The 25,031-nt window shown below is 42.4% G+C and overlaps 1 protein-coding gene across 2 annotated transcripts in view; it reads right to left on the reverse strand.

Moving 5' to 3' along the window:
* ARID3B (AT-rich interaction domain 3B) overlaps positions 1-23,673 on the reverse strand; it is a 53,672-nt gene extending 29,999 nt beyond the window's left edge. For both annotated transcript variants that reach the window (XM_032623371.1, XM_032623370.1), the window contains exons 1-2: positions 23,568-23,673; positions 20,332-20,980 (exon numbers count right to left, since the gene is read on the reverse strand). In XM_032623371.1, the coding sequence (XP_032479262.1) occupies positions 20,332-20,901 (570 nt within the window). In that variant the 5' untranslated portion in view covers positions 20,902-20,980; positions 23,568-23,673. The remainder of the gene's footprint in view (positions 1-20,331; positions 20,981-23,567) is intronic.
* Between the last annotated feature and the right edge of the window lie 1,358 nt (positions 23,674-25,031).

A 25,031-nucleotide genomic window follows, 5' to 3' on the forward strand; every position in this document is an offset into this window, starting at 1 on the left:
CTAAGTCTGAGCGCCACAGAGGAAAGTCCCAGCTCCTTTTATCTGCAGAATTCGAGCTGGCAGCACTGCTTATTACAGCCCGTGAACTACCTACCACATGAACATCCATAATGGTTGCTGACATCACTTCACACCACAGAGCTCAGAAAGCCAGAGCTGGAGAGCTCAGCTCAGCCACAGCTGAGCTGAGTGGGAGAACACCTCATCTGACCTTCGTCTGAGAACAGAAGTCAAGAAACCTGCTCGAAGTTGGTGCTTCAGAAAAGTGTCATCAAACTTTTTTCTTCAAACTACATATTTTAAATGTATAGGAAGGACACTTTTTTTTTTTTTTTTTTCGGTACGTGGGCCTCTCACTGTTGTGGCCTCTCCCGTTGCGGGGCACAGGCTCCAGACGCACAGGCTCAGCGGCCATGGCTCACGGGCCCAGCCGCTCCGCGGCATGTGGGATCCTCCCGGACCGGGGAACACGTTTTTTAAAAATGCTATGATGGTGCTTCCCTGGTGGCGCAGCGGTTGAGAGTCCGCCTGCCGATGCAGAGGACGCGGGTTCGTGCCCCGGTCCGGGAGGATCCCACATGCCGCGGAGCGGCTGGGTGAGTGAGCCATGGCCGCTGAGCCTGCGCGTCCGGAGCCTGTGCCCCGCAACGGGAGAGGCCACAACAGTGAGAGGCCCACGTACCGAAAAAAAAAAAAATGCTATGATGAATTATTTTATAAAGTAAAAATAATTTTTCAAGTGTGTGATTCCACAGAGAAGGTCTCCTCAGGCAGAACACACAGGTGCACTTTGTGTTTCGAGTCAGCCCCGTTTACAACTTTGAGAGCATCTCCTAGGGCTTCTCCCAACCCCACAGCCCCACACCCTGGGGGACAGCACTACGGTATACACATTCCAACTCTGAGGCCAGCTGCCCCTCTGCTGCCCGCTGCCTCACCCAGGCTAAGTCTCTCTCATACAGAGACAGTAACTTACTCCTCTGTGAGGCTTGTGCACCTGGCACAGGGCCTGGCAGATGGTAGGGGCTCAAATAAATATCAGTACCTGAAGAACAAGCCACAGGAATGAACTTAGGAGAACTGCTGCGGGCTGACTGATGAATCTGGGGGGGGAAAAAAAAATCACATACTGAAAAGCAGGTGGACTTCAAGTTCTAAAATACAACTCCATAAAAGGGATCTAGAAGGCAATATAAGCCATTTCCTAAAGAAAACAGTTTAATGTTGAGGTTCAAGAGGATACACAGAGGAGAGTGCACCCCCTCCCCGGGCTGGCAAAGAAGGAGCCCGTTATTCATACGTAAAATTAGAAAAGCTTTACAAAAATGACAATATTCAATGATAACAAGGATTGGGGCAATGGGATCTCCTATATTCCCATAGGGAAATATTAAAATACCATGACCTTTTCTGAAAGTCACTTGCCTTAAAATACCCATCACAATAAAAACAACAGCAGCAGCAACAACCAGTAATAACTGAATACTTAACCACGTGCCAGGACCTATCCCGTGTTTTATGTGCATTAAACAGTTAAAACCTCAGCACAATGCTCTGAGCTGGGTACTATTATTACCCTCATTTTTCAGATGAGAAAACCAAGGAACAAGGAACACACAAGGAAGTGACTTGAAGAAGGCTGCAAAGTGATCCAAGAGTGTCAAGTTGAGAATCAAATGCAGGCAGTGCACCTTCAACTCCCTGCTTGTAACTGCCTTACTTTCTTAGTCTCTCCTGATCTTGTAATTCTGTTCTATGAATCTACCTGAAAGAAGCAACTAGAAATATAGTACGATTGTATTTTTAATAATAGGAAAAACTTACAATAGCCTAAAGGTGTGACAATAAGGGCACAGGCAACACATGAAGGTGCTATCCACATGACAGAACACTGCAGCCATTTAACACTGCCTTTTAAAGGAGTTTGATCCCTACTTCACATCCTTCCCATTAATTCAAGATGCAGTTAATATCTACATATAAAAAATACAACCATAAAATAATAACTATATATATTTTATAATATTGGGGATGGGAGGGCCTTTTTAAGTATGACAGAAACCATCAAGGGAAAAAAATCAATAGATTTAGCAACATCAAAAATTTAAAATTTAAACTACCTGATGAAAGAACTACAATCAAGTTGAAAGACCAACAAGTGTGAAAAATACTTGAAACACAAAGACAAGGATCTATGCAAAAGAGCTACTACATATCAATAAGAAAAGGATAACAGAATAGAAAGCCGGGTAAAGGCAACAAAAACACAACATACCAAAACTCATGGAATGCAGCAAAAGCAGTATTAGGAGAGAAGTTTATAGTAGTAATAAAAGTCTACATTAAAAAACAAGAAAGATGTCAAATAAACAACCTAACTATACTTCAAGGAACTAGAAAAAGAAGAACAAACTAAGCCCAAAGTTAGCAGAAGGAAGGAAATAATAAAGATTAGAGCAGAAATAAACAAAACAGAGAACAGAAAAACATCAACGAAACTAACAGTTGGTTGTTTGAAGAGATGAACAAAATTGACAAACCTTTAGCTAAACTAAGATAAAAAAGAGAAGACAAATTCGGAAATGAAAGAGGAAACATTATAACAATGCCACAGAAATAAAAAGGATTATAAGAGACTACTGTGAACAATTATATGCAAGCAAACTGGATAGTCTAGAAGAAATGGATAATTCTCAGAAACTTACAACCTACCAAGACCGAATCATGAAGAAACAGAAAATCTGAAGAGACCTATAACTAGTAAGGAGACTGAATCAGTAATCAAAAACCCCACAACAAAGAAAAGCCCTGGAACAGATGGCTTCACAAGTAAATTCTGCCAAACATTTAAAGAATTAAAACACCAATCCTTCCCAAACTCTTCCCAAAAATTGAAGAGGAGGGAATACTTCTAAACTTATTTTATGAGGCCAGCACTACCCTGATACCAAAGCCAAAAAATGCCACTACAAGAAAACTACCCGATGAATACAGATGTAAAATCCTTAATAAACTATTAGCAAACCACATTTGAGAGCACATTAAAAGGATCATATACCATGACCAAGCAGGACTGATCCCTGGGATGCAAGGATGATTCAACATACAAAAATCAATCAATGTGCTATACCACATTAACAGAACAAAGGATAAAAATCACGATTATCTCAATAGATGCAGAAAAAGAATCTGACAAAATTTAACACCCTTCCATGATAAAAATACTCAACAAACCAGGAAACGAATGCATGGCCTCAACATTTTAAAGGCCATATATGAAAAGTCTTCAGCTAACATCATACTCAATGGTGAAAAACTAAAAGCTCTTCCTCTAAGAACAGGAACAAGGCAAGGATGCCTACTCTTACCACTTCTATTCAACATAGTACTGGAAGCCCTAGCTAGAGCAATTAGGCAAAAAAAGAAGTAAAAAAGCATCCAAACTGGAAAGGAAAAAATAAAATTACCTCTGTTGGCAGATGATATGCTCTTATATGTAGAAAACTTTAAAGATTACACACACACAACATACACACAAACTGTTAGATCTAATAAACGAATTCCAGAAAGTTACAGGATACAAAATCAACATACAAAAATCAGTTTTGTTTCTGTACATTAACAACAAACAACCTGAGAAGAAAATTAGGAAAAACAATCCCATTTACAATAGAATCAAATAGAACAAAATACCTAGGAATAAATCTAACTTAGGAAATGGAAGATTTGTACACTGAAAACTACAAAACATTACTGAAAGAAAACAAAGAAGATACAGATAAATGGAAAGACATCCTGTGTTCATAGATTGGAGGAACTGAATATTGTTAGAATGTCCATGCTACCCAAAACTGATCTATAGATTCAATGCAATCCCTACCAAAATCCCAAGGGCACTTCTTAACAGAAAGAGAAAAAACAATTCTAAAATTCTTATGGAACCATAAAGGATCCCCAATAGCTAAAACAATCTTGAGAAAGATGAACAAATCTGATGCCTCACACGTTCTGATTTCAAAGCATATTACAAAGCTACAGTAATCAAAACAGCATGGTATTGGCATAAAGACAGACAAATAGACCAATGGAATAGCATACGGAACCCAGCAATAAACCTACGTACATACAGTCAGCTGATCTTTGACAGGATGCCAAGAATACGCAATGGGGAAATGACAGTCTCTTCAACAAATGGTGTTGGGAAGACTGGATATCCACATGCAAAGAATGAAAATGGATCCTATTTTACACCACACATAAAAAATCAAGTCAAAATGATTAAAGACTTGGGACTTTCCTGGCGGTCCAGTGATTAAGACCTTGCCTTCCAACGTGTGGGGTGTGGGTTTGATCCCTGGTCGGGGAGCTAAGATCCCACATGCCTCACGGCCAAAAAACCAACATATAAAACAGAAGCAATATTGTAACAAATTCAATAAAGACTTAAAAAAATGGTCCACATCAAAAAATCTTAAAAAAAAAAAAAAGATTAAAGACTTAGATGTAAGACCTGAAACTGTAAAGCTCCTGGAAGAAAATATAGGATGAAAGCTTCATGACATTAGTTTTGGCAACGATCTCTTAGATATGACACCAAAAGTACAGCCAACAAAAGCAAAAATAGACAAATGGGACTACATCAAAGTAAAGAGCTTTTGCACAGTAAAGGAGATAAAGGAGACAGAGTGAAAAGGAAACCTAGAGAGTGGGATAAAATATCTGCAAACCATACAACTGATAAGGGATTAATATCCAAAAGATATAAGGAACTCCTACAACTTGACAACTCCTCCAAAACCAATAACCCAAGTAAAAAGTGGGCAAAAGACTTGAATAGATATTTGTCCAAAGAAGACACATAAATAGCCAATATGTATATGAAAAGATGCTTAACATCACTAATCATCAGGGAAATGCAAATTGAAAGCACAAGATATCACCTTGCATCTGCTAGGATGGCCATTATAAAAAACAAACAAACAAAAAGCCAGAAATTAACAAGTATTGAAGAGGATGTGGAGAAACTGGAATCCTTGTACACTGTTGGTGGGAAAGAGTATAGAGATTTCTGAAAAAATAAAAAATAGAACTACCATATGATACAGCAATATTCACTTCTGGGTATTTAATCAAAAGAACTGGAGTCAGGATCTTGAAGAGATATCTGTACTCTCATGCTCATTGCAGCACCATTCACAATAATCAAGATACAGAATCAACCTAAGCGTCCATCAATGGATGAATGGATAAAGAAAACGTGGTTTATACACACTATGGAATATTATTCAGTCACAAAAAAGGACATTCTGCAATATGTGATAACACGGATGAACCTGGAGGGCATTATGCTAAATAATGTAAACATGTCAATAAAAATTTAAATAAATGTAAACAAAGTGAAATAAGCCACTCCCATTTATATGAAGTATCTAAAGTAGCTAAACTCACTGAAGCAGTAAGTATAATGGTGGTTGCCAGGGGCTGAGGGGAGAAGAATGGGAAATGGGAAGCTGCTGTTCAATGGGTATGTTTCAGTCATGCAAAATGGAAAAGTTCTAAAGATCTACTGTACAACATTATGCTTACAGTTAATACTGTGAACTATACACTTAAAAATTTGTTAGAGTAAATCTCATGTGCTTTTCACAGTTAAAAAAAGAAAGAAAAATGGGCAAAGGCTACAAGCAGGGTAAGTCACAGAACAAATACAAAAGGCAAATAAACATATGAAAAGATAGTAATATACATATACCCTCTGATGCAGCAAATTCAACTTCTAGAATAATCTATCCTACCACAGAAATAAAGACAGAAGGGCAAAGGGTCAAACGGCATCTACAAAGATAGTTTGTATTTATACTAAACACACATACTCTCACACATTCTGTGACTACACATTAAATAGGTAAATATACAGAAACAGCCACAGAAGCTGATTCATGCCAAACTGTGGCCTTCTCTGGGATGGGAGGGAGCAGAGTAGGCAACAGAACACTACAATATGTTTTAAAACTATAAGTTTTCACTCTGTATTTTCCTATATTGTTTCAATTTTTCATGAGCATCTATTCACATTACTTATATAATTTTGAGATATGATTATAAAAACATTAATAAATAAATCTTTATAAACACGCATCAAAGTACAGTCATAATACTGAGTAAAAAAGTTGTAAAACTCCTGAATAAAAAGTAAGTTGTTAAAAACAAGCAAATGTATTTGTGAAGAGAAAAAGCTCTAAAAAGGTATAGGCCAAACTGTTAACAACAATGACCTGTGGAAAGTAAGGCCGACTTTTACTTTACACATTTCTGTACTTTAAAAATTATTTGAGTCAATATAACTTCGGTAATATGTTTTTTAAAAATTAAACTATTTTAAAATAACACTTTAAAATAATAAACATTTTATAAAAATTGCTCATGGGCTGTTAGGTAATAAAGGTTGGGCACAAAAATAAAACCAGAAAAATATGCCTGTAATAGGCATTTAAAACAAAACACAAAGGAAATACAAGAAAATGTTTACATTTATACCTAAGTTATAATGGTTGTGGTGATTATATTTTCTTCTTTACAAATTTTTATATTCTCTAAAATGAGTCTGAATTACTTGGAAAATCAGAAAAAATAAAGTTACTTTTAGAGTAATGAAACCACTGAGAAAAGAGTATCCTTGCCCTGCTCTCTCTGGAATAGGAAGAGGAGAGGCATGGAGGCAGAAGTCGGACCACCTGTGTTCATAGCCCAGCTTCCCAACTCCAAGATCACAAGCAGCCCATTTCACCCTTCTTTCCTCATCTGTAAAATAAAACAAACAGGTAAAGGGGGGATAATATCAGGGCTTACTTCACACAACTCATTGAAATAAGGCAAATATCCAGCACAGGAGAGATTTTAAAAAGTCCAAGCTATTAAAAATCAAAAACAAACAAGCAAAAAACCAAAGTAGCAAACAGAATCATGAGCGAGGATAGTCTGATGTGGAGCAACTCTACCACCTCCCCGTCTCCAAAGAAAACCTCACTAGACATGCTAGATAAAATTTAACACTCCACACCCCTTACACACATAGCTAAGCTTGAAACCAAGAGCGCACAGTGCCAGAAACAAAAAGGAAGGAATCAGAGAGCAGTGAGCAGGCACCGAAGCTGAAGGGCTCAAGGGAAAAGGGACCTAGATATAGTTTTTAACAGCTGAGGGCTGAGTACTGGGGATTTAATCACCCCTATGGGAGAAGAGTCCAGGCTGCAGGCCTCCTGCATGCCAGGAACCAGAGCTGAGATAAATGCATAAAGCCAGAGGCCAGGAAGGACTACGCTTCCACCCTCCCATGAACTAGGGCCTAAAAAACTGCCCACCAACCTGGAGAAGAAGTGACGAACATTGCCATCTGCTAGGGTCCACATGGAAAAAGAGGGTCCATAAGAAATGGAAACCCAGGCTCTCACCAGGTACAAATGTAAACTCCAAATTCATACCCCAAACCAATGGCAACCAGCTAAACTTGTAGGGCCCCAGCAGGGGAGAAAACAAAGCTCCCCTTAGGAATGCTTCCATAATCCAAAACACATGGGACTCCCATGGAAACAAATCCCAACTCAAAATAGGATTACACTGAAAAACAAAAACAAAAACAAACCACTGCAAGAGGAAACAAACCATCAAAGGGGAGAGTAACATGACACAAGGAAAACTTGCACCCCAAGAATTAGAGGTAATAATAAAATAATCGAAAAGCACCTTTAATTTTTTTTTTATCAAAGTATAGTTGATTTACAATGTTGTGCCAATCTCTACTGTACAGCAAAGTGACTCACCTATACACATACAGACATTCTAAAAGCATCTTTAAAACAAGCATGTTGGGGCTTCCCTGGTGGCGCAGTGGTTGAGAGTCCACCTGCCAATGCAGGGGACACAGATTTGTGCCCTGGTCCGGGAGGATCCCACATGCCGCGGAGTGGCTGGGCCCGTGAGCCATGGCCGCTGAGCCTGGGCGTCTGGAGCCTGTGCTCCGCAACGGGAGAGGTCACAACAGTGCGAGGCCCGTGTACCGCAAAAAATAAAATAAATAAATAAATAAAAAACAAGCATGTTTAGGGCTTCCCTGGTGGCTCAGTGGTTAAGAATCCACCTGCCAATGCAGGGGACACAGGTTTGAGCCATGGTCTGGCAAGATCCGACATGCCGTGGAGCAACTAAGCCCGTGTGCCACAACTACAGAGCCTGTGCTCTAGAGCCCGCAAGCCATAACTACTGAGCCCACATGCTACAACTACCGAAGCCCACGCACCTAGAGCCCGTGCTCTGCAACAAGAGAAGCCACCGCGACGAGAAGCCTGTGCACTGCAATGAAGAATAGCCCCTGCTCGCCGCAACTAGAGAAAGCCCGCGCACAGCAACAAAGACCCGACACAGCCAAAAATAAATAAATAAATTAAATAAATTTATTAAAAAAAACAAAAACAAGCATGTTTAAACAATGGCAGAATGTTGGTTGGTAACTGCTAAAAGCTGGGCAAAGGACACAGGTGGTTCGTTACCATTCTCTTCTTTTGTATAGATGAAATTCCCATAATAAAGAGTTTTAACAAGTCCATATAAAGTTTTTTAAAAGTTAAAGATGTTCAGGGCTTCCCTGGTGGCGCAGTGGTTGAGAGTCCCCCTGCCGATGCAGGGGACACGAGTTTGTGCCCCAGTCCGGGAAGATCCCACATGCCACAGAGCGGCTGGGCCCGTGGGCCATGCCCACAGAGCCTGCACGTCCGGAGCCTGTGCTCCACAATGGGAGGGGCCACAACAGTGAGAGGCCTGCGTACCGCAAAAAAAAAAAAAAAAAAGTTAAAGATGTTCAAAGAGCTAAAGGAAGAAATAGAAACCACATGGTAAGAAGAGGCAGATTTTTTAAAACTAAAAAAGAACTGATATTAAAACACAATATTAAGATAAACTTTTTTTAAAGTGATTAAGTAGTATAGACAGAGCTGAAGAGAGAATTAGAAACTGGAAAACAGAATGTGAAAATATTCCAGAATGCAGGAGAAAGACATAAAGAGATAAGGTTATAAAAGAAAGGATACAAATAAGGCTAAATGAGAAGGTTCAAATACTTCTATTACAATAGTGGTCAAGGGACTTCCCTGGTGGTCCAGTGGTTAAGAGTCCGCCTTCCAGTGCAGGGGACATGGGTTTGATCCCTGGTCAGGGAACTAAGATCCCACATGCTGCGGGACAACTAAGCCCACAGGGTGCAACTCCTGAGCCCACGCACTCTGGAGACCGCACACACCACAACTAGAGAGAGGCCTGCGTGCCGCAATGAAGAGCCCATGTGCCGCAACTAAGACCCAACACAGCCAAATAAATAAATACTTTTTAAAAAGAAAAAAAAAGGAATAGTGGTCAAGGAAAAATAGCAGCCAAGAAAAAAAAATGACACAAACCAGGTTGAAGGAGCAGATCAAGGCCCAAGTGGGGTAAATAAAAATATGTTCAAACCCAGAACACTAGTACAAGTGCAAAATAGCAGAGTCAGTAAAAATTTTAAAGCCACGAAAGAGGAAAAAAAGATTCACAACAGTGACAATTAAACTGATAATAGACTTCTCAACAGCAAAAATAGTTGCTAGGAGACAAATGGGATCATATCCTCAAAGCGTTAAGATGAATAATGGTCAATCTAGAATCTAAAGCTGTGAACAATTGTACAAGAATAAGGGCAAGATAAAGAAAGACATACATTTATTTTTATTTTCTATTAGTTTTATTTATTGGCTGCACTGGGTCTTTGTTGCTGCTCAAGAGCTTTCTCTAGTTGTGGCAAGCAGGGGCTACCCTTCGTTGTGGTGCACGGGTTTCTCATTGCAGTGGCTTCTGCTGTTGCGGAGCACGGGCTCTAGGCACGTGGGCTCAGGAGTTGTGGCTCGCAGGCTCTAGAGCACAGGCTCAGTAGTTGTGGCACACGGCCTAAGCTGCTCCGTGACACGTGGGATCTTCTCAGACAAGGGACTGAACCTGTGTCCCCTGCACTGGCAGGCAGATTCTTAACCATTGCACCACCAGGGAAGTCCCAAGAAAGACATACATTTAAAAAAAATTTTTCAGGCATTCCAAGACTGAGTTTACTATATACAAATCTCTGCTAAAAGAGTTACTAAAAAAGGAAGACTGAACCCAAAGGGAAAGAATGGGATATAAGAAGTAATGGTGAAAAAAAAGATGGATAAACTTGTTGGGAAGTTTAAATAACTATTGACTGGTAGGGGAAAAAAAAAACCCTAATTTGGGGGTGGGGGTAAAACAAATTGGAATATTGGATGATGGAAGTGGAGAGGCAGAAGCTACATTAGAATTTCTGAGATCCTAATATTGTTTAAAAGTAGTGTAGGGGACTTCCCTGGTGGTCCAGTGGTTAAAACTCCACACTCCCAATGCAGGGGGCCTGCGTTCAATCCCTGGTCAGGGAACTGGATCCTACGTGCTGCAACTAAAGATTCCACATGCCGTAACAAAGATCCCACACACAGCAACAAAGAACCCGAGTGCCACAATTAAGACCCCGTGCAGCCAAATAAATAAATAAATTAATTAATTAATAAAAAAGCAGTATAAAAGTCAGTAATGAAAGTCTAAATCTAATCAACAAAAGAATAGAACTTCTAAGCCAGTAAAGGAGAAAAAGACAGTGGTTAAGAATCCACCTGCCAATGCAGGGGACACGGGTTCGAGTCCTGGTTCAGGAGGATCCCACATGCTGTGGAACAACTAAGCCTGCTGCACCACAACAACTCAGCCTGCACTCTAGAGTCTGTGAGACACAACTACTGAGCCTGCGTGCCACAACTACTGAAGCCCGTGCACCTAGAGCCTGTGCTCCGCAACAAGAGAAGCCACCACAGTGAGAAGCCTGTGCACCACAAAGAAGAGTAGCCCCCGCTCGCCCCAACTAGAGAAAGCCTGCGCACAGCAACGAAGACCCGACACAGCCAAAAATAAATAAATTCATTAATTTAAAATAAAAAGAAAAGAATATTCAATCAAGCGAACAAAAGACAGGAAAGGAGAAAACAAGAAGCAAAGAAAAAGTATGGTTAAACTGGAAATCCAAAGTTAGAGGGCAGAAATAGGTCCAAATGTATCACCAGTTCTAATAACTACATGGATTAAATTAAACTAACCTAATAAAAAAGACAGATTATAGGTCTTTTGTATGTGGTCTCAAAATATAAAGACTGGAATGTACAAGGAAAAAATGCACTAATACTAATCAAAAGAAAGCCAGTCACGGGTTTCCCTGGTGGCGCAGTGGTTGAGAGTCCACCTGCCGAGGCAGGGGACATGGGTTCGTGCCCCAGTCCGGGAAGATCCCACATGCCGTGGAGCGGCTGGGCCCGTGAGCCATGGCTGCTGAGCCTGCGCGTCCGGAGCCTGTGCTCCACAACGGGAGAGGCCACAACAGTGAGAGGCCCGCGTACTGCAAAAAAAAAAAAAAAAAAGAAAGAAAGAAAGCCAGTCTTACACCGGAATATTTAAATTCACCTCTTTCTGAAAGTGATCACACAAACTTAGTAAGGATAAGGAAGATCTGAATAACACAATTAAAAAGCTTGATCCAACATACAGCTATACAACCCCACCTCTATTAAATATAGAATATACATTCTTTCCGAGCACATATGGAGAATTTATAGAAACTAATCATACACAAGGCCAACACAAAGGATATCACAACAAATCCCAGAAAACTGATAACGCACCAGTTCTCTAACAACGATGGTTAGAGCTTAATTATAAGCCATAATGTTTTTTAAAAAGATAAAACCTACGTATTTGAAAACTAAAAAATACTTTCGAACAACTCGTGGGTTAAAGAATCAATCACAACTGAAATTTTGAAACGTTTAGTACTAACTAATGGAAGCACTGCATATCAAAACTTGTGGGATACAGCAAAAGAGCAACTTTGAGAGAAATCTGCAGCTTCAAACGCATTTGTTAAGTAAAAAGAATTTCAGATGTGTTAAACATACAACTAAATAGGCTTAAAAACAGGACAGACACACAGAGTACAAGTAAGACTTACGAAATCTAAATAAGATCAGTGGATCATATCAATGTCAATATCCAGGCTGTCACAGTATACTACAGTTTTATGAAATGTTACCATTGGGGGAAAACTGGACAAAGTGTACAGGAATCTCTCTAAATTATTTCTTAGAACTGCACGTGAATATACAATTATCTCAATGAAAATTCAATTTAAACAAAATGACCAAAATCCCCAACACTAACACCACGACATGCTGGCAAGGATGTGGAGTAACAGGAACTCTCATTCACTGTTGGTAGGAATGCAAAATGGTACAGCCACTCTGTAAGACAGTTTGACAGTTTCTTATAAAACGAAACATACTCTTTGAATACAATCCAGAAATCATGTTCCTTGTTATTTACACAAATGGGTTCAAAACTTATGTCTAACAAAAACCTGTACACAGATGTTTATGGTAGCTTTATTCATACATGCCAAAACTTAGAAGCAACCAAAATGTCCTTCAGTAGCTGAATGGATAAACAGACTGTGGCACATCCAGACAACGGAATATTATTTGGTGCTAAAAAGAAATGAGCTATCAAGCCATGAAAAGACATGGAGGAAACTGAAGTGCATATTACTAAGTGAAAGAAGCCAATCTGAAAAGGTTGGTATGAATAGCTGGAGCACAGAGGATGTTTAGGGCAACCAAACTGCTCTGTATGTTACTATAACGGTAGATTCATGTCATTATACATTTGTCAAAACCCACAGAGTGAACCCCAATGTAAACTATGGACTTTGGGTGATAATGATGGTTCAGCGTTGGTTCATCGACTATAACAAATGCAGCACTCTGGTGCAGATTTTGATAGTGGGGAGGCGGTGCATGTGTGGGGGCAGAGAGTATATGGGAAATCACTGCAGTTTCTGCTCAATTTTGCTGTGACCTAAAACTACTCTTAAAATAAAAAAGCATTTTTTTAAAGAAATGAAATGGTGCTCTTCACATAAAAAAAAAACCAACCAGGGCAAATTAAAAGAAAGCAGAGGAAACAAATATTTATGCAGCGCCTATTATCTGACATTATTCTGCTGGGTGCTGGGACACAATGATAAGCAAAACAGACAAGGTCCCCGTCCTCTTAGAGCTTACCATCTATTACAGGACTCATAACAAACAAACCACACAAAGTATAATGTTCAGTGACAACATATACAGGCATACCTCATTTTATTGTGCTTTGCTTTACTGCGCTTTGCAGGTACTCCATTGTTTTTAGAAACTGAAGGTTTGTGATAACCCTGCGTTGAGCACACCAGTTTTTTAAATTTTTATCTTTATTGGAGTATACTTGTTTTACAATGTTGTGTTAGTTTCTGCTGTACAACGAAGTGAATCAGCTATAAGTATACATACATCCCCACATCCCCTCCCTCTTGAGCCTCCCTCCCACCCTCCTTGTCCCACCCCTCTAGGCCGTCACAAAGCACCGAGCGGACCTCCCTGGAGCACACCTATTGGTGCTATTTTTCCAGTAGCATCTGCTCACTTTCATGTCTCTGTGTCACATTTTGGTAATTCTTGAAATATTTCAAACTTTTTCATTATTATTATATTTGTTATGGTGATCTGTGATCAGTGATCTCTGATGTTACTATCACAAAAAGATTACAATTTGCTGAAGGCTCAGATAATGGTTAGTATGCTTTATCCATAAAGCATTTTTAAATTAAGGTATGTACACTGTTTTTCTAGATATAATGCTATTGCACACTTACTAGACTACAGTATAATGTAAACATAACTTTTATATGCACTGGGAAACCAAAAAATTCGTGTGACTTCCTTTATTGTGATATACACAACCGAATCCGCCGTATCTCCAAGGTACGCCTGTAACATGACCTACACTAAAGATTAAGACAGTGCCTCTGAGAAAGTGATGTTTAAGGTGAAAACGGAAGCTGGGGTAAGAGCCTGAAGGAGTGTTTTAGGCAGAACGACTAGCATTGCAAAGGCCAGGGTGACTGGAATACAGTGACAGGTCAGGATACTGGCAAAAATAAGGCTGGAGAAGCAGGCAGGGATCAGATTATGCAGATTTGGGGTTTTACAATTAGAGCAACTGATGACAAACTTCGAGGGCACTAAAGTAGTGACATAATCTGATCTGGTTTTTAGAAGATCACTCTAGCTGCTGTGTGGAGAATGAGAATGGAGGAGGGAAGACACAGAAACTTGTTGATAGTTACAACAGTAGGTAAGAAGCGTGGGTCAAGTAGGTGATGGTGGAGAAGAGAAGTGGCAGGATTCTAGATATTTAGATGGAAGAACTGATAAGAATTGGTGATAACCTGGGCATTACCAGATGGAGTGACAGAGTAGGAGGTATACAAAGATAGTCAGCTCTAAGGTTTCTGATATGAATGACCAAGTGGGTAGAAATGCCCTTTACAGAGAAGGAAAATAGAGGAAATAATTGCGTGGGAGTAGGTTGGAAATTAAGAGTTACATGTATTAAACGTGAGGTGCCAGTAAAACATCTAAGTAAAACATCCCAAGAAGGTAGTTGGGAATATATCCATTGAACTCAGAATGGAAACATGGGCTCAAACAATGCACATTGAGTCAGTGGCTTGTGGATAGTACTTAAAGAAATTGCCCAGGGAAAGCATATAAAGAAGAGGGTTTAAAACTGAGTTCTGAGTTCTAGAGGTTAGATAGAAGAAGAGAAAGAGGTTAAAGAAAATAAGCCAATGGAGAGGCTACAGAAAGGAAGAAACGGAAATGTTTCAAGGAGAGGTGTCTACTGAATTCAATACTACAGAGAAATCAAATGAGGTGAGAGCAGGCGGGGCTTGGAAACATGGTGATCACTAGGAGGCCTTACCAAGAGGAACTTCAGGGATATGGAAGAGAGAGAGGCCAGACTGAAGTGTGTTGAGGGTGAGCAGAAGGTGACAAAGTGGAGGTACGGAGTGCAAACGATTTCCGAGAGGCTTTGTTGTGGTAAGTGCGTGGATAGTCAGGACTACAGAACATGCTGGAAAGAGATGTGCAGTCAAGGGAAAATTTTTAAAAAGTGATTTCTCGGGAATTTCCTGGCAGTCCAGTGGTTAGGACTCCGCACTTTCACTGCAGAAGGTCCAGGTTTGATCCCTGGTCAGGGAACTAAGATCCCACAAGCCAAGTGTCATGGCCAAAAAAAATAAAATTAAAATAAAAAAAATAAAAAGTGACTTCTCATTTCCTGGTAGCAATCAAATCAGGCAGATTTACTGATTAAAAGGAGACTTTTTTTTTTAAATTTGGGGATAGTAGAACATGTGTTAGTGTGGAATAAACTTCAGAAGAGAGTTCCAAGAGTCAGGGAAATGGGTTCACTGATGAAGCAGGCCCCTGAAAATTAGGAGGGGATGGGATCTGGGACACACATGGAGGGATTAGTCTTTGCTAAGAAAGATAAAGACCCAAGTTAAGTCCCTAATCATGTATTTATAAGAATTCAACATAAACAAAGCTTACTTCTACCTAAAGGAGAAATATCCCTATTTTAATATGGAAAGAAGCAGCTTCAAGAGTGCAATGGCTTTAACTCACATAATCCTGAAATGCTTCAGAGAACCCTAGAATACTAGAGTTTGGTCACAGTTCTAGAAAATTTGAAAAGGACTTGCTTTAGAGCACTAAGATTTATGGAACATCTTACCCTACAAAGATAGTAAAAATTGAAAAATCACAGCTACAAAAAGTATTTAGGTGCTAATGACAATTCAACCTAATCTTTGCCTAATGGTATAAATTTTACAAAGATCTTTCACACTCATTTTCTTCTTCCATCTTTGTAATATCTTTAAAATTGCTCCCTGAGGATGGCAAGAGAGGATTATCATCCTCTGGGAGAGATGTATGCATGGGCTCAGAAAGGTAGGGTAGGACATCTGTGCCAAGCACTATAGCAAGCAAATGGTGGAGTTAGGATCTAAATCCACATCTTTTGGCTCCAAAACCAATGCTGACTTAATAATTACATCTTTTACTACATAACAAGTTTGCTGAGTATTTATGCCTTGACCTTTTGGGGTTAAAGTCTAGAAGGGCGACCGAGCGCTCTCACAAATCACCACTGACATCTTAGATATCATGGAACACCAGGCTGAAGAGCCACTGACAGAGCCAAATAAGAGAGCGCAAGTTCTAGGTCCCAATCCTCCCCCAAGTGATGGACAGTCTGCTCACCCAGATGACGACAGAAGACACAAACTCAGCACGGATACTGAAAACAGAAGTGAAGAAAACTCAAGGTTGCCAAACACTTCAGTTCCCAGGACCAAAACACAAAGGAAGAGTCTAGGGCAGTGTCTGAAAGCACAGCATATGTTCTCGTTCCAATTACACAGTCTAAAGCAGGGTTTCTCAACCTTGGCGCTACTGACATTTGGGGGCCAGATAATTCTTTGTTGTGGGGGACTGTCCTGTGCATTGCAGGACATTTAGTAGTATCCCTGGCCTCCACCCACGCGATGTCAGCAGTACAGCTCCACCTGCCCCAGTCATGACAACTAAACATATCTCTCGACTTTGCCAAACATCCCTTGTGAGAAGGAGGGGTTGGGGAGATCACCTCCAATTGAGAAACACTGATCTAGATGGATTCCACTATGAATATCGGAGCTAAGGCCATGCAAAGTGACCTACAAAGAAAGTGGAGAAAGCTCATGATCTTATTTATTTTCAGGTAATAGTCTGCACAATCTTTACTAAAAGCATCAAATGTTCCAAAGACATGCAGTGCGTACCCAGAAAAGTAGGCCTAGCCCGAGAGACCACACCTCACTACCTAGAGGAACTCTTGGTAATGGATTCTGGAGACCAAGCAGTCAGTCAACCTTCCTCCTTCTCACACTCAGTAATCCAAGAGACTGCCAACATATACAGAAAAATCAGACACACTCTCTGGCTCTCATATGCCCATTAAGCCATCATTCATCTTCCTTCCTATCCTATGGGAAGGAGTCTATGCCCTTCTGGAAAACTGGCTCCATTAATGGGCTCAAGACAGACAAAGCCTGCACTGCCTGAACTGCTCTCTTTCCAGAAGGACAGAAGACCACCCCTAACAGGCCAGCAACACCCCTAGCTGGTTGTATGTTGACAGGCTTCTACTGATCTCCCTTGAGAGAAGGGACACTCAGCTCTCTGCTGTCTTGTTTTACAATTACTTACTCTGCCCATCGAAATCTGATGGGTTTTAGAAGCTTGGCTCAATGGCATTATCCATCTTCCCATCACTCTGGTGTCAGAGGATGCCACACTCTAACAATCCAGGCCTTGAGAAGCAAATTACTTTCTAAGAGTTTCTTCAAGGAGAAAACATGAAATAATTTTGACTTTACATGTTATAAGAATGTGATATCAGAAACAAAAGATAATCTGTGGAGCCCTTAAGTGTTCCAAATTTTGCTTTGCAGTTGGCAGATGCCCGCTGCGGCCCCCACACCAGCCCCAAATCTTGTAAATACTTTTGAGTATTTCTGTTGATTTACCAAGCTATGTTAGCTATGCTGTAGACAAAATCAACTTCATCTTGGTGTATGAATATCTGAAACAAAACTCTGTTTTAAAATATCTGCAGCATAGCTCAGACTGGACAGTTGGGCTTTAACTGAGTCAGGACAGAGCAGAATTGTTGCAACCCAAGACTCAATCCCCCTTGAGTTCCCACACTGCCTCTGCTAAACCTAGCTGGTGAGCTCTTCAAGGGAGAAGCATGCCTTAGCCCCTGGAGCAGAGACCTGGCCTAAAGAAGCCTCGATAAAAGTTTGTTATGTAAAAGAACAAAATGGACACCGTCACCCATTAATAAGATCTTTTTCTGCTCTCTGTAAGTTAACTGCATAAGAAACAAAAGACTTTGAATAATTTTTAAGAAAAGCTAGTCTCACAGTTTGTAGTAGTTTCTAAAGGCTCTCCGTTAGGATATATTTTTTTTAGTCCCCCTTCCAAAGCACAACTAAAACATTTAAAAAATCCCCAAGCACATTATTTACCACTGTTAGGAGAAGGATTAGATAAAGGAGGAGGGCACAGACCAAATCAATCTTGAAAACTTAAATTCAAAAGGAGAAAAGAAGGTACACATCTAAGGTTTAAAGTCATTGTTACCCAGTGACCCCCTAACCCAGCTCTTGATCACCAAATCCAGGGGGAGGGTAAATTTAGGGTGCGAGATTAGGCCTCAGCTATGCTGGCATTTAAAAACATTCTGGCAGGTGCTCTGCCAGGCAGTCTATAATTAGTGAGTATGCCTCGGAAACTTAAAATGAACTTAAAGGGTTTCAGAAACCAACAGCCAGCCTCCCAAGCACTGAGCTGTGAGCTACGGGGCTGATGCTGTCTAGAACTAGTGTTGGGTGCCTGCATGGCGCACACGTGTGTGCACACACACGCCACTTCTGCAGAGTGTCTTTTTTCAAAGCTCTAATGGCTTGACCTCAACACCTGCTGCACTTCCTGAAGACAGACAGGCTCTGGAGCTCCACTTGTTCCTCGCACGAGGCTGTACTTTCTAGGAACGACCGCACACACGCAGAGGCTGGCCAGCTGCCAAGGCGGGGGCAGCCCAGCCACCTCGGGCCTGAACTTTCCCAGTGCTGTCAGGGCGGGATCCCACTAGGAGCTGACTCAGCGGCCAGCATGGAACTCTGCCAACCACACAGCAGTGCGGGGGCTGCCGGCAAGTCACAGATGTTTTGCTAAACCAAAGCAATCAGCCGGGAGGCGGATCTGGGCTGGCGGCCAGGCTGCTGCTGTCGGGGAAGCTGGCATTCTCTGATCCTAGTCCGAGCTCTGCCACTACCTCCTTGGTGATCTGAGGGAAAACCTCTGTGCATCTCAGCGTCTCCCCTGCTTCCGAGCATGTCTGTGTGGATGCAGCAGAGGATGGCACTGTTTGCATGAAAGAGCACCTGGAGCACTACTACCCACCACATGCTGGTTCTGTTAATCCTCACAACATCCTTGGAGGCAGGCTTCGTTATCTTGATTTCACAGAGGGCTCAAAGGAATTGAGCCCTACCAAAGGATCACAAGGGTAATAGATGGAAGAGATGGGATTTGAACCCCACCTTGCTGGCTCTGGGATCTACTGCAAACAACTGCATAGGCAGGGCGCCTTGACAGAAAGATGCTGAGTTTTCAGTTTGCAAAGGACCTTTCTCATATGACTTCTCGGATGCCCTGTGTAAGTCCATAGCCCTTCACAACTAATTTCTCAACAGCACCACTGGACCACATGGAGTGTATGTGCTTATGGGGAGTACCCAAATATTACCAGCTTTATTATGAACTCCCTGCCTAATCACCAACAAGTCACTTAGCCTGGAAGAACTAATCATCAGTCCCATTCTTTGGGTGAAGAAAAGCGGCATGGCAAGTCAGAAACACAAGAAGAATTAGAAGGCAAAGAGCACAGATTCCTTAGGCCCTACCCCCTAGGATAATTCATTAGGACCCTGGAATCTATATTTTTAAAAACTCCCTAGATGACTCTGATGCTCTGCCATGTTTGGGAATCACTGAAGCTTGCCTTGGCTCAAAAGGGAATTGTGAGGGATTCCCTGGAGGTCTAGTGGTTAGGAGTCTGCACTTTCACTGCCTGGGTTCAATCCCTGGTCAGGGAACTAAGATCCTGCAAGCCGCAGAGCACAGCAAAAAAAAAGTAAAAAAATAAAAAGGGAATTGTGAGGTCTACCCTGCCCTGTTTCAAAGGAGGTGATATAAGGGTGAAATGAAATCATGTCTAAAGACTCTTTGCTGGAAAATATACACAATGCAAAAGGTTCTCATCAGTTATGTTTAGGAGCAAAACAACAAAACTGACCTTAAAAAGCATGATCCTGGGTTCGCCTGGAGCTAAGACACTGTGCTAGGCAAGACTGTTCTCTTATCAAACTACTATTAGAAAAACTGAAATTAGAGCCACACGTCTCATTTTTAGATATCCCTCGTAACACTGCTGCAACCTCATTCTTCCTTTGAACAAAAGAAGACTGTACTTGGTCTTCCATATTAAACTTGGAACAATCTATATTAGGAGCAACTCACACATTTCACCGCTCTAATCAAGAAAACAACCATGAGGAAAAAACTCAGTCTATTCACGTCTAGGCTGCTGGTCACTGAAGTAGGCTGAGAAGGCACAGACTGGCACAGACCCTGGCAGTCCAGTACCTCGCCCTGGCTAGTCTTTAGGGAGAACGAATAATGCCCCCATACCAGAAAGACTGACCTGCTTGAGCCGCTCATCCAGATTCCAGCCCGGCTGCCCTGCTGTGGAGACTGAAGCTGAGGCCTTAGGAGCATCTTTGGTATGGTCTTCTTTAGCTTGCTGTCCATGTGGTGGGAGCTCTGGTGCTGGAAGCAGACCAGATACGGGTGCGGCTCTGGGGTCTTGGCGAGCCACCTTCTGCACGTGAAAATATTTTGAAGCAGCCTGGGTCTCTTTCTCAGCCACCTCTGCAACTTCATCATCCCCACCCTCATCTTCCAAACCTCCTTCCTCTTTCACAGGCTCTGAGTTCACCTTGCTCCGTTCAAACACTCGGGCCACTGCTGGGGCTGGTGGAACTCTGGCTAAGGGACCCAGGGCAGGGCTGCCAGAAGGCCTCCCAGGTGTGGCAGAAAGGTGAGTCTGCTGTGTGACCAGCTTCTGGGCATACAAGAACGGGGTTTCTCTCATCTGCTGAACCTGCTTCTCTCTGGCATCCATCTGCAGAGGAGCCAGGTGTGGTGGCTGTGGCGGCGGCGGTGGCTGCTGCGGCGGCGGCTGCTGCTTCTGCTGAGGCTGCAGTGGCTCCATCACTGCCTCAAGCTTCACCCACCGATTGGCATGGCTCTGAACCTGGGCACAGCCCGGCAGGCACACTGGGTGTAAACCTCTAAGTGATTAATAGAAACCACAAAGAAGGAGAAAAGAAAAAGGAAGAAAAAAACCAACAATGTAAAGCAGGTATAAAAAGGTTTTCTTTTCTCCAGTAAAGGGTATGAGTTCTGAGCATTAAACATATGCCCGTAAACCTGAGTTTTAAGATGAGTAAGTGGTGGGAGTTTGAGGTGGGGGTAGGGCAGGGTAGGGGGTGGTGGGAGTTGGGTAAGGAAAAGTATTCAGAAGAGGAACAGGATTTAAGAGGAGAAATACAGGATGAATCTCAGCTGCAGTGGACTACTGTGGGTTTAAAACGAAGTAAATCCAGATGACATTGAGTCTGCAAATATCTGTGTTCTGATCTCTCTTCCTCAACATTATCAAACATTAATCTGTTTATTACTGAAACAGCAACTGGGTTTACACTGTACAGAGGTTGCGAGTATGAAAACCATAATTTAAAAAAAGGGAAAGAAGGGCCTGCCTACAAGAAAGAGAATATTGCTTAGGTTCCCAGGCCCATCAGAGAAAGGTATTACCATCTAAGCAAGACACAGAGCTAACAGGCAGATGGCAAGATTTCTCTCATAGAAAAGCAGAACCTAGCAAACTGCTCTTAGGTTTAAACTTTTAAAATTTCCCAGATCAAACTGCCAAGTCTGCTTTTTGAGTGGGCTGAGCCAATGCTAACCAGACATTATAGCCTCAAAAAGAATCCAATTTCAACAACATGAGAGAAGGAAACACGCAAGGAGGCAAGAGTTTCAAATTGCAATGGGCACTCAAAAAACAAACAGGGGGGAATTCCTCTGGAGATTTTTAAGGTAATTAATTGGCAACAGGTATCAATATTGCGTAAAGGAGGCAAAGCTTCTTTTTATAAACAGCCTAGTAAATCTCTTCACATCCCCTTTCTTTCTGATTCACTTCTATGACATTCTATGACGAATACAAAAAGAAAAGGCTTTCAGGCCAAAAGTATTCTGGGGGCAGGTTTATCAGCATTCTTACCAATCAGTCTCCAAACACACACCCCTTTCACACCCTCTCCTCCTCTAACCAACCCCCCTTCCCTTCCTCCTTTCCAGGCCCCCATCCCCAGCAAACCTCACTTGAGTTACGCTTCCTCAGCAAGTCTCCATAACTGAATGGATTACTATGCATGGGCAAATTTTAGGTTAACAGGACTTGCAACGTGGCGTACAACGTTGTCATCACATGAAAGAAGAAGCTGCACTGCACAGGTTGGGACTTGATATTTGCGTTGTTCCACTGTTTTAGGACTGGGTAGAAAAATTAAAAAAAAAAAACCCAAAATCTTAAATATCTAGGTATCTTCAAAAATTCATGGGGAAGTAATCACACTCCTAGCAATAAAAACTGTTTGGATTTAGGCATTTTTAAAAAACCGGGTTAGAGAAAAATGGTAGGACTTTTAAAGTTAGGCAAAAAAGTAGAAATTTAAAAATTCTCATTTTCTGTTTAATCTTAGAAGCACTGCTTTTGTCTTTTGCATTCTGTGAAAGATTCAAATTCCAATTTGCCTCTTACTCCCTTTACTTCCTCTCTTGGCACTTTAGAAAGTGAGTTATGCCGGAAGCAATACTTTCATTCTGCTATAGCCCTTTTTATAGTGTAACAAAGCATGCAAAGATTTACACCCACATTAAATCCAGTTGCCAAAAGTGTTCATTTAAAATAAAAACAATTTGCGTCAAAGAAAAGTAAACCAAAGAATAAAGAAAATAATTCGGTGGTCATTTTAATTCTCCTTACAACATTATAACATCAATCAATCACAAGCGGGATAATTTTTCATGCAAGTCCTGCCAGTCATTGAACAACTGCTTCTCATCTTGTGGCACCATCTTCTCTGTATGCTGTCCCCAGCAGAGGGGGTGGTGTCTCACAGCCTCTTTAGTTAAGACTGAGATGACTCAGTTCTACAACTCGATACACACACCCTCCCCCAAAGAGCCTATCTTTCCCCTGTCCCTAAGCAGCTAGTTGATCCAAACAACAATACCACCTGCCTACTTTTAGAAAACTTGGGTCTCAGAAATCTAAATCCACTCCATCTTTTCACACGGCTCCCTCCCTCATTTCTCCTAAAGTTCCCGAACCTCTAAGCCCGGCGCAACGGACTCCTTGCAGCTTTGAAGCCGGCCTCGCCCACCATTCCCTCTACCTTCGCTGCCGGATCCCTCTGGCCTCAGCCCCCTTTAAGCCCCACACCTCCACCCTCCGAAATTCTTTATACCCCCACAACCCAACTCTATCACTTTTACCTCTACTGAGCCCTCCCAGCCAATCCGCCGGCTCTTCTTAGATTGTCCCAACCCCACCTATTCTAGCCCTCTCAGTTCCCAGGGGCCCCTCACTCTTCCCATCCCTTTATCTCATATCACCCTAATGGGCGAGGGCGCCTCCGGGCTCCTCCCAGCGCTCTCACTTTTCCTCCTTGGCCCCCGTGCTCCACTGGCCCGCGTCTTCACGTCTTCCCCTACACACCTGCCTCTCCTCCTACTACGCCGTCCCCTCCACCTGCCACAGCCCTCGCTCCCGCCAAGGCTGAGGGAGCTGGGCACCGCGCGGCTTACCTGTACGGGGCGCTCCGGATCCGCCAGCGGTGGAAGAGGCAGCCACTCAGGGCCCGGCGCGGCAGCTGCGTTTCGGACTTCTCCGCAGCCGGGGGCCACAGCCGGGGCGGGGCCCGAACCGGAAGCGGCGCCGCGGGGCCGGGTTGCCGGCCCGGGGCGGGAAGGGGGCGGGGTCACACGCTATGGGGCGGGGCCTGAGGCCGGAAACGGCCAAAAAGGGAACGAGGGGCGGGGTCGGGCGGAAGTGACTTCTAGGGAAAGCCCCGCCCAACTGAGTCGTGGGCGGAAGTGAGTAGAAGCTGGCGGAAGCTTCCGCCAATGGGGAAGCGCAGACATGGAGGAGTTCCGGTGTGAGTACTTCCGCGGGGAGTTGAAAAGAGCCGGTCTGCTTACACTCTTTTCTGAGTGTTTTCTAGTTGTGGAGGTTGGTGTAGCGTGGGCGGGCGGTAGGTTGGGAGGAAGGTAAATAAAGGACAAGGAGTGTCAGGGTTTTCTGCTGCTTCGGTCGCCTCCCCAACCTCCTACCTTCAAACCGATCTTCCTCTGAGATTCCCGCTTCCAGATCAGCTTTTCTCTGTTCTCTGAGAATGCTGCGTCCCCTGGAGCTCCCTCACATGGGTTAGTATTCTCGCTTCCCAGGTTCCAAAAGTGGGGGCAAGGTGCCATATACTGTCACCTCTTGTAAAAACCCTTGCTTCTCTGACGCTTACTTGTAAGACTTTGCCGCCCATTTAACCGCCTCTGTAGAGATGATCTGCTAATATGTGCATCCAGGTCCTTGTCTTACTTTCTCTTCTCTAACCATCTTCCATCTTGATAAATTCAGAGTCACTGTGGACAACTCATTTTAACATGCAGGCCTCATCCCTTACATCAACCTCCCAATCCCAGTCAAAAACCTGGACCTTGTCCCTAGAAACCCTATCTTGTTATGAATCAGTAGTTTGAACATCCCTCTGTCCAACTACAGCCTGATAACCTTTAGCTTGACTGCTTAAGAACTTCACCATAACTGTCTTTTTTACTTTATCAGAACCTCCAATCTGTTGAAAGCTTCTACTTAATTCTCATTCTTCAGTTCCCTCCTTATCCATCTTAGATTCAATGGTACATCATTACAATCCCCCTCTTACTTACTCTTAAGCCTGCCCCAACACTCCTCTTTTCCCCAACTATGTCCTCCACCCCGGGTGGACTAACATGCTTCTCAATGCCTGTACCTTGTCATAGTAAATTGTCCTGCTGAATAGATTGGCATCACTAAATATAATAATGTTAGCCTTAAATGGGCTTTGAACAGTGTCTGGAAATCTGATTATATTTTTCTAGTTAACCTGCCCTCCACTATCGGCAAGTCTCTAATCCCCTATGCTTCCCGTACCCCTTCCCCTGATTATCTTACTGTATAAGTAATAGAAAATGTAGAATGCCCTAAAATCTAGAAATCTACATATGTTCCCATCT

This window comes from Phocoena sinus, chromosome 2 (assembly GCF_008692025.1).
Source record: "Phocoena sinus isolate mPhoSin1 chromosome 2, mPhoSin1.pri, whole genome shotgun sequence".
NCBI classification, from domain to species: Eukaryota; Metazoa; Chordata; class Mammalia; order Artiodactyla; family Phocoenidae; genus Phocoena; species Phocoena sinus.